The sequence below is a fragment of the Cryptomeria japonica genome, chromosome 9 (genome assembly GCF_030272615.1).
Source record: "Cryptomeria japonica chromosome 9, Sugi_1.0, whole genome shotgun sequence".
Taxonomy (NCBI): Eukaryota; Viridiplantae; Streptophyta; class Pinopsida; order Cupressales; family Cupressaceae; genus Cryptomeria; species Cryptomeria japonica.
In genome coordinates, this window is record NC_081413.1 from 512039870 (window position 1) to 512049862 (window position 9993).

At 36.7% G+C, this 9993-nt stretch overlaps 1 protein-coding gene across 1 annotated transcript; it reads right to left on the reverse strand.

The window, feature by feature from the left end:
* Nucleotides 1–370: 370 nt before the first annotated feature.
* Nucleotides 371–968, reverse strand: LOC131066882 (dirigent protein 5). The gene has a single exon (XM_058001750.2). The coding sequence runs from the start codon at nt 963–965 to the stop codon at nt 405–407; it is 561 nt and encodes a 186-aa protein (XP_057857733.2). The 5' UTR covers nt 966–968; the 3' UTR covers nt 371–404.
* Nucleotides 969–9993: the final 9025 nt, after the last annotated feature.

Genomic DNA, 9993 nt, shown 5'->3' on the forward strand with positions numbered 1-9993 from the left:
TAAAGAAAGATATTGCAAATGAAAGAAAGACAAATGTTTTCTTTATCTACACAATCCCACTTTGATTGAACAGCCTCCAAATAAAACATATACTCCAATTACAAATATTCTAAAATGACTTTTCAATTGAATAATCATTACAAAATATCAATTTTTCCAAAAATAATTACAACTATCTCATTAATAAATGAAATTTTATTTTAACAACCAATAAATTGACATGCAAAGGATGACTTGTAAACAAAACATATCTGCCCAATATACTAACTATCCTAAAATATAACGGGGCACATAAAAGTGATTCATCTAAGAAACCTTCTAGATTCATAACATTCAACAGCATTTAAATTTATTGGTGAATAACTGAAAAGCAGACTTGCACATAACCAGCATACAATCACTCCTTATGTATAACACTCATAGAGAGTGATATTCATGAGTAGCCTAAAATAAGTGATTGGCTCCACCTCATCAGTGGTAATAGTGCAAACTCCTCTTGCCATGAGGAAATCCCCAGTCCCACCCACAACAGAAAAATATCTGTGCTTATCATCAAGTGGGTAATCTGCTCCAGCAATGGTAAGGGAGCCTTTATAGTCAGTAGAATTCAAAACAATAGTGAAGCCAAACCAAGCACCCTGGATATGTTTTCCATTGTAGACGTACAGGCCTTGAGCTCTCCCCACTTGGGGAGAATGCATATTGCTGTCAAGTGTAATGGGATCATCAAAAATCACCATATATCCAAACTGGAGACTAAAATTAGCAGTATCGGGTGGTTTGGCAATCAATACAGATGTTGCATTCTCAACATCGGAGCCAAGGTAAAGTATATCGTGGTAATAAAATTGCAAATTCATACATGGCTTTAGAGTTTTTTTCTTCTTGCACCCTGTCGAATATATCAAAGCAAGAAACACAACACAGAACAAAAAACTCAAATACAGGGATTTACTATTCTGCATTGCCATTGTGAAGCTGCTGGAAACTAAGGGAGGGAATTCTAAAGAGGAGATCTCTGACACTAAATCCTACAAGGCATAAGGTAGCTTGTTTATGTTTGGGGTCCCAATGAGTCGTATATATACCACTCAGCCTCGAGGATGGATAGGGAAAACATACAAATCTAATTAGCAGATGGAAAGCGTATCTATCATATAAAAAAGTATTTGTCAAAATATTTCATCTTCTTTTGTTATGGTGAAAGATGATGGTAATAGTACTTTAGTGACATGAGGATCGGATTAGTTTTGCTATAGCTATCATTCTGTTTAGTTTTTGTGATGATGCAGAAATCTGTCAGTTCCGTTGGTTTTTATTTTGTCTTGGATTCAGTAATTCATAAGAGAGAACAAAAAATAATTTCAAAACCAAAATCAACTTGTCTAAATAATAACTTGAATATTTTAGAAACTGTTCATTCTTATTAGAAAGAAACTTATTTACATCTCTTATTTAAAGTATTTCATTTGTAATTTTGTCATTTTAATTTCAATTAATAATGTACATCATCATCATAGAGTTTGTCGTCTATGAAGATATCTGTATTTAATTTAATAACAATTTAAAACTAGATAGCCTCAACGAACTGTTCACAAAACAACAAATTTCTTAATCAAGATTTAGAACACAAAAACTAAATCAGATTGCACGGTTCTTTCCCATCACCTAAATAATCTTGTTTTATACGATATCCAAAACCTGAAAACTCTTGGAAACCTTAATCTATTAAAAAGAAAAGTCATAATCATCTTGTCAGTTCGTTCACATGAGGAAAAGGAAAGCAAACTGGCCGGATACGGTGTGATAACTTGAGTTTTGTTGTGCATCTTGTCAGTGTTGATCTAAATATGTCCTGATCAGTCAACTTTATTTCTGGCCTTATTGGTGAACTATAAACGGATGAGATCCGTTCTGATTAGCTAAATAAATTAGTCATTCAAATGACACGTAGAGGCAAGAGGTTCCAAACAATCTTGATAGGGCACTTTGTACTTCGCTTATAGCAAACAAAACTAGATTCCCTCTTATTTATTTACGATATACAATTTAGTGATGTAAGAGGACGTCAAATGTATCTAGTTCTACCACTGATCATGTATGTTTCAATCGAAAGACATAATGTGCAAGAGCTGCATAGCTTAGTTTTTGTCACAGATTGTGAGTGGCTTTACACTTTAATTTAAGAGTAGTGTTAGGGTTTTCTGTGGTTTAGTTTTCAATTTAAAATATAAAAAATAAAAAATAAATTGTAGATGATTTACTTTTCAAGATAATGTTGTTATAGGAAAATAATATACATTGATCATATTATTTTTTACATAATCATATGTTACATACAAGTTTACAAGATGATCACATGTTGTTATAGGAAACTAATATACTTTGATCAAAATTTTTACAACTGTATTCTTAACATTCTCCCACTTGTTGTATGTGTTGGATAAGGGTTAATCAATGAAATGCATCATCATGTACAGTCATTCATGAAATCCCATGAATCTCCAATATGTTATCATGCTCTACCAAGATACTTAGAATAACATCCAAGATGTCCACAATATTAAGCAAGAACTCCTCTTGCCCTCTAATATGTCACCTATAGAAGAAAAAAACATGCCAAGGTAAAGATGCACCAATTCAAAGAACACAAGCATCAAATCCAAGTGATAACAAAAAGCTCCAAACTATTGCCTACATAAATAGAAATAGAAACCAGTTTAAATTCTAATCCACTCAATCATATGTACCTCAAAGGAATCCAAACATATAGAACTCATGGCAACAACATATCCAACCCATAATTGTAATCACAAGCTCCATGTATTAAACTTTTCATTGATGAACATACATATCCAATAATTCTTGTTGAATGGGGTAATATAAAATATGAAAATAGGTAAAGGTATATAAGGTCTACCCATCTAAACTCCTATCAAGGTGTGAGTAATAATTATATCATGTAGTATTGAGGAGGAACAAAAATGATTCACACATGCAATCAAAATAACTACATAATCTCTCACAAGTCACTCTAACTATTCCAAGTCCACCACACCATAACATGTGAACATGCAATAAAACTCACTACATAATCTCTCACAAGTCACTCTAACTATTCCAAGTCCATCACACCATAACATGGACAACCTCAAAGAGGGGATTAAGGAGATTATTGATATCTTCACTGCTTCGCCTGAGCCTAACAAAATAAAGAAGCCCATGATCAGGACCCAGAAGCTTTCCCATGATGTGGAGGTTATCAAATGTAATCATGAGCAAAGAATTGAGAAGGTTGAGCAGTCTATGGAGGAGATCAAGACTAACTTTAAGAATCAGGTTGACATAAGCAAGGAGGCCATGAGAAATAGTATGGAGGGGCTGAAAAAGATCAATGCCATGGTGGCAGAATACAAATCCAATCCTATTGACAGTGATTCTTCTAATGACAGTAACAAAAAGAAAGATCTGGGCGGTTAAGACTCTGTTGTGGGTGTCATTAAAACTATGGGCCCTAGTTCTAGGACCAGAAGCAAGAGCAATAATAAGGGTACCTCCAAGTTCATTATGGAGGAATTGGAGGAGATCAACAAGGTTACTGTTACCAAAAATTTGCACAATGCCAAATTTGGTGCCCTAATGAAGCCTTGCACTCATTTTGAAAAAGGTCCAAATCATGAACCAGGAAGAAATGCACTATTTTTTCTAACTTGTTTGCTTCATGTGCATATATAGGAAGCAATGCAGCATGTTGGTTAAAATGGGCTCCCATGAGGGTTGAGCTCAGCATGTTGTAGATCAAAGAAATATTTATGCTCCTTCATAGATGACATGGCGGGGTTGATGTAAGGCCAAAAGAAACTCAGAGCAAATGCAATTGGCCTATGTAAAGTTTTTGCTTGGGCACCAAAGAGGGTTATTTAAAAAGCCTGAGAACTTCCAAGCGTTTTCAGTTGCCAGGCATGAAGAACATTTATCCCACATTGGTCATTGGGAGGAGCTTTTTTGTATTTAAAACCAAAGTCACATATAACTATAGTGTCAAAGCTTACGGGATTTTGGCAAGAATAGGCAGCTCATGACTTGGTGGACCCCGCGTGCATGCACATCTCAAGGTGACTCAAATTTTGCATCAGACCGTAAAGAAGAAGTTAAAGATCAAGCAGATTGATCACATCCAACGGTCATGCAAGAGATCTAACGGTTGTCGCTAAGGCGCTATGGTTAGATGCTCACCGATTATCGCCTCGACTTAGCGACTGATGATGTGGTAGAACAAAGAGTATAAGACCAAGGATAGGTGGCAGTCTAGGTGGCAGTCCAGTGGTTGGTGACATGGCACAGATGGGCGACATCGAGCAGATCTTGTCTGCGGTGAGTCCCAAAAAAGTTTCACCGAAGGCTCAATTTCATTGATATAATAATATCGATGAAACTATAGGTTCGATGAAACCGGTAAGCGGCTCACCAAAGGAATACTTTGGCTAAAAGAATGAGATCTAATAGAGCAGGATGCATGGTGGCCCAACATAGAGGTGGTTCCCGGGCGGATCTCATGGGCCAATCAGAGAGTGACACATGGCACAAGAGAGAAGATTAGTTGGGGTTAAAGACCGAGTAGATTCAGGTAGATCAACGATAATCTGAAGGATCTAAGGGTTATCGCTATACCACTATAGGTGGAAGCTCGCTAGTTATCATAGCGACTTGGCGAATAAGCACATGCGGAAAAGGGAAAGGGGAGGTGAGTGGTTAAGGGGTTAAAGATCAAGCAGTTTGAGGGTAGATCAACGGTCGTCGTTATACCGCAAGATAAAAATGCTCGCTGGTTATCTCATGCGACTTGGCGACTGATGATGTGGCTATCCAGGTGGCTGTCTAGGTGGACTCATTACAAATAAGGATGCGCCACATGGTAGAGAGAAGATGAAGAACCATGGGCAGACCAAGAGTAAAGATCGAGTAGATTGATCACATCCAATGGTCAGGCAAAAGATCAAACGGTGGTTGCTAAGGCGCTAATGAAAGCTGCACACCATGTTATCGCCGCGACTTAAGGACAAGGTGGGTCCAAGTCCAGATGGAAGACAGTGAAACCGTGAGCAAATCAGACGCTGACACATGGCAAAAGTCTACAGATGAGCGAATGTCTAAGTCAACCTTGAACTTGAACCGGTTCAAATTGGTTCAAGGCTTCGAAATGGTTCAATGGTTAAAAGTTTAGTGGTTCACCGGTTCAAAGTGGTTCACCGGTTCAATAGTTCAAAGTTCATTAGCATCACTCAGTCTCATGGGACCAGGAAGATAAAAGAAAACAAGCTGACTAAAAGGCAAACAGGTTCCTGATAGATCAATGGTGGTTGCTATACCGCAGGATAAAAATGGTCAATGGATAATCATAGCGACTTGGCGATAAATGGTGGGGCCTGCTAAGAAGTAAACAAAAAATTAAAATGCAAGTGGCCATGGTTAATGTAGGCGATCCAGTAGCTGGAAATAATATTAAATTGCATGGTGGACTTAGAACTAGTTGCTTGAACAGTGAAAAGCCCGCCAAGCAAGGTGATGATTTGTACATGAAAGATTAATGCAATTGATTATCTGAATATGCAAGTGTTACATACCATTGGAAATATCGCAAAATAGGGAGATCATTTCCAAAACCATTTTTAATAGAAGTTTTCAACATGGAGATCAGTTGGCAAGGGATGCATAAGATTTTCTCAGTGGGATTTATTTTTAATATAGTCACAATTCAGTTCATCATGCAACTTTCACATGGGAGTAGCTATTTTTCGCATTTAGATATGTAGATTTTTTTAAACAGGAGGATCAATGATAGTCGTTTTGATCATAAAAGATTATTATTTTACAGATTATGCATGAGTTTTTATGCCATTTTTGGGGCAGATTCACCCAAGGCTTTTCTCATGCAGTGATTTTTGGGTTTTTGAAGGGGATTCATCAGGATTTCTATATATTCCTTATCTCCTTCTTTTTTCCCTCTGGATCTTTCTTTTTTGCATACACATTTTTGCAAAAAAGCATTGTATCTCAACACTTTTTTCATTTTTCAGCATTGTAATAGAGATTATTTTTAGTTTGCAATAGGGAGTTTCAGTTTCCTTGTCAATTACTTCTTATTTTTCCATTGTCAAATGAATGATTTGACAAAGTTATTGTGATTTAATTCTGAATCATTTTCTTTGTCTCATTTATGCTTTGCAGAGATAGGAAGATTTCATAGTAAATTTAGGTTGTGGGTTGCATTCATTTGATTTCTAGTTCTTTGCATGTTTGTGAAAAATCACTTTTCCTACATGCAAAAGTTAGATAACTTAGAGTCTTCACATGAAATGTTTATGAATTTCATGATCTTATTTGATTCGTGAGATAATTTTTGGGTTTTGTTGCAACTGGTTATAGTTTTAGGACAACAAGTAGAACTACATCATTTTGGTTTATCACCTCCATTAAGATAGGTTTATTTTTTATTACATGCAAGAGTCTTTCCCCTTTTCCCACAAAAAGTTATTGTAGGAGATCCATTAGAACAAGAAGTCGACCTGATCTCCAAAGATTCACCTTCACTTTGAGCAACCCACCGGCTCGAAGGTGTTTGCATGTTTCATAGGATTGCTTGTTTTCGAACTTAGCATCATGGGTGCAATCCTCAGTGACAACAGTTTTTGGCACACCCGGTGGGACACGTTTGAGCTATCACAGCTCAAAGAAAATCCATTTTTGCTACTGTTTTGGTATTGACAACAGTATTTCAGCCTATTTAGGTTATTTTTTCTAAGTACCTGGCGACTCTATTTTATGGTTCTATGTGTAGAACAGGTCTTAACAGCATATGAAAAAGTATCAAACCAGATAGAGTGAGGATCCAGTTGAGCATATTGAGCTACCACCATCCCAAAGAAGGTCAAGGACAACGAAAAAGACAAAAAAGCAACAAATTTAGCAGTTGAGTTTCCAAAAAGTTCGTCAATTGAAGTCTTTCTTGAAACTCCAGATTCTAATCTTTTGCCTAATTCTTCTCCTCCACCTAACAATTCTCAGCCCAATTTTACTACCCACATAAATCCCTTTTTTGTAACTACTCCAATTCAGCCATTAATTACCCAGAATCCACCAGTAAATCCTCCAATATTTACAATGGCCATACCAAGAGCACATGCTTTTGTACCCTTCAATGGAGGAAGCCCTTTGAATTTGACCCAACATGATCCTATACTAGGAGAAGCTCTAAAAAGTCTGCCTATTTTCACTGGTGAAGACCACGTCACACCCATTGAGCACATAAGAGATATAGCATCTCTATGTGTTGTTCACCATATAACCCAAGAGAATGTGGTGCTCAGAATACTGGCAGCATCATTCAAAGGAAAATCACTACAATGGTTTAGGGTTTTGCAAATTAATTTAGTTATTGATTGGGATGATTTGGGTGATAAGCTAACAAAGCAGTTTGTAGATAAATCTGATCACCTATCATTGGTTGAGCAGATGACCACTATCAAGAGAGCACCACAAGAGCAGAGGACTGATTTTAATTACCGTTTTGAGCGAACCTAGAACAACATTCCTACAATAGTAAAACCCTCTCCTGAACATGCATTTTTATATTATTTGAGAGCTTTGAATAGCGATATTGTTGTTATGATTTAATCTATGGGTGGGGTTACATTACCAACAACTTATGATTTATCTATTAGAGTAGAAAACAACCTTATACAAGCTGGTAGAACTGCCCCTAGGCCTCCTATGCCTATTTTTCCTGATATACAGCCATTGATGTCTTTACAAGTACCCCCTATAGCTGCAATACCCGTTGTTCCAGCACTAGGTTTTCAAAATTATGTTCAAAATAGTGTTGTAGCAGACTCATCAAAGCAACTATAGACATTACAAGAGATGTTTATAAAGAATGTTGAAGCAACTCAACAAATCCAGCAGGCTATACAAAATTTTAGCAATGAATTGGTGAACATCAAGAAAAACCAGAACCAAAATCAAAGGTATCAAGCCCCATATCAAGCTCCTTATCAACCAAATAGGCCTAACTACGAAGTTGATGCTCGAAATTAAAGGAGGAACTACAAAAATAGGCAAAAGCAACAGTCTAATCAGAATACTACTAGCAATTCTAAATAAATTGTTCCTACTCAAAACAATATGGCACAAGAGTGGTGTTTTCCTTGCCAACAACCTCATAATCAAGCATCATGCCAAAATGCAATGAATGCTCAATCACAAGGTTTGATGGTTCAGAATAACATGTCTTATCAGAATGCAGGTATAAATGAGGAACCAAAATGTCCTGAGGTGGCTATGATGAATTGGCAAGGTGAGGAATTTTGTGGAGTTAATCATCTGCAACAACAAAATAGATGTTTTTCACCTGTTGCAGAAAATACAATGTCAAAGAAACGTGCTATTGACATTGGACAACAAGCTACAAATAGTCAACAACAAGCTGTAAATAATGGGTAACAATAAAATAAATCTGGACAACAGCTAGATAAAGGGAGGTAGCAAGCTTCTATAAGTCAGCAAGCTGTTAGTACACCCCCACCTGTCCAGAATGTACAGATTTTACCAAGAGGATAGCCTACAGCACCTAAAGAACAACAGAAAGTTCAATCTCAATCAAAACTAGCTCATCAAGAGCCTACTGTTCCAAAAGTACAACAAAAGGTTAGTGGTGTTCCATTTAATATTGTTGAATCTATGGCAAAAACCAATGTTTCCATGACAATGATAGATGCATTGCAAATTCCTGGACAAAAAGAATTGTTGAGAGACAAATTAGATAATATTTCCTTGACTAATGAGCCTCAGAAAGATCAACCCACAGTTGCATTAGCTAATGATATCCCAGTTAAGAATAATCAACCAATCCAAACACCAAAGCCTCCTCCATTTTTTGTAACATTGATAATTGGCAACCATCTAGTCCACAATTTCTTGATAGACTCATGAGCCAGTAGTTCAATTATGCCCAAAGACCTTGTAAATAAACTTGGTCTAATTTATGAGCCCGTTTCTAGAGGAGTTGTACAGTTAGATGGAACAATAGTTAAGTTAGTTGGATTGGTCAAAGATCTTGGTTTGACCTTTCATGTTTGTCCTAATTTTGTAATAGCTCAAGACATGTACATAGCTGACTTACCTCCACAATTTTCTATTTGCCTATTTAGAGATTTCATAGCAAAATTAGGAGGATACGTTTCTACTGACTGGTCACACTTATTTTTTAGAACCTGGTATGGTACTAAGGTTACCATTAAGTCAGAACCCCAAGCCACTTGCCACTTATAACCATATACCCCAAGTCCTATAAAGGAAGATCTTACCATCAGAGACCATGAGGAGTTACCACCTATCCAGGATCCAGATACACTTATTCAAGGCATACCTGATGTGAATTCGGATGAGTGGGCAGCCCAGAATACTGCAGAGGATCCTTTCATCAGCATGGATGAAATAGGTCTTGGTGTTTATATGATTCATGAGGAGGATTATGTTATTCCTAAGCTTGAAAAAGAGGATATTTCACTTGACCAATAGTCAGAGCAGTAGAAAAATCAGGTTTGGCAGCTTTATTTTGATGGTTCAAGAGGTAAGAATGGTTCTGAAGGTGGTTTTATGCTAGTTTCACCCGAAGGTATGAGATACTACACTGCTTTCAGATTTTCTTTTAGTTGTACAAACAATACAGCTGGGTATGAATCATTAGCACATGGCTTAGAATGGGCTAGGTAGAAAAAAGTTAAATGTTTACAAGTTTTTGGTGATAGTGAACTAGTTGTGAACCAAGTAAGTTATATCCATGTCACCAAAAATGATATTTTAAAGATGTACAAGCATAGAATTTGGGATTTAATTGAAGGTTTTGATGCATTTAATTTATTGTCCATATCTAGAAGTCAAAATAAAGAAGCGGATAGGCTTGCTGCTTTAGGAGCTCAGTTCAATATTCCAAAA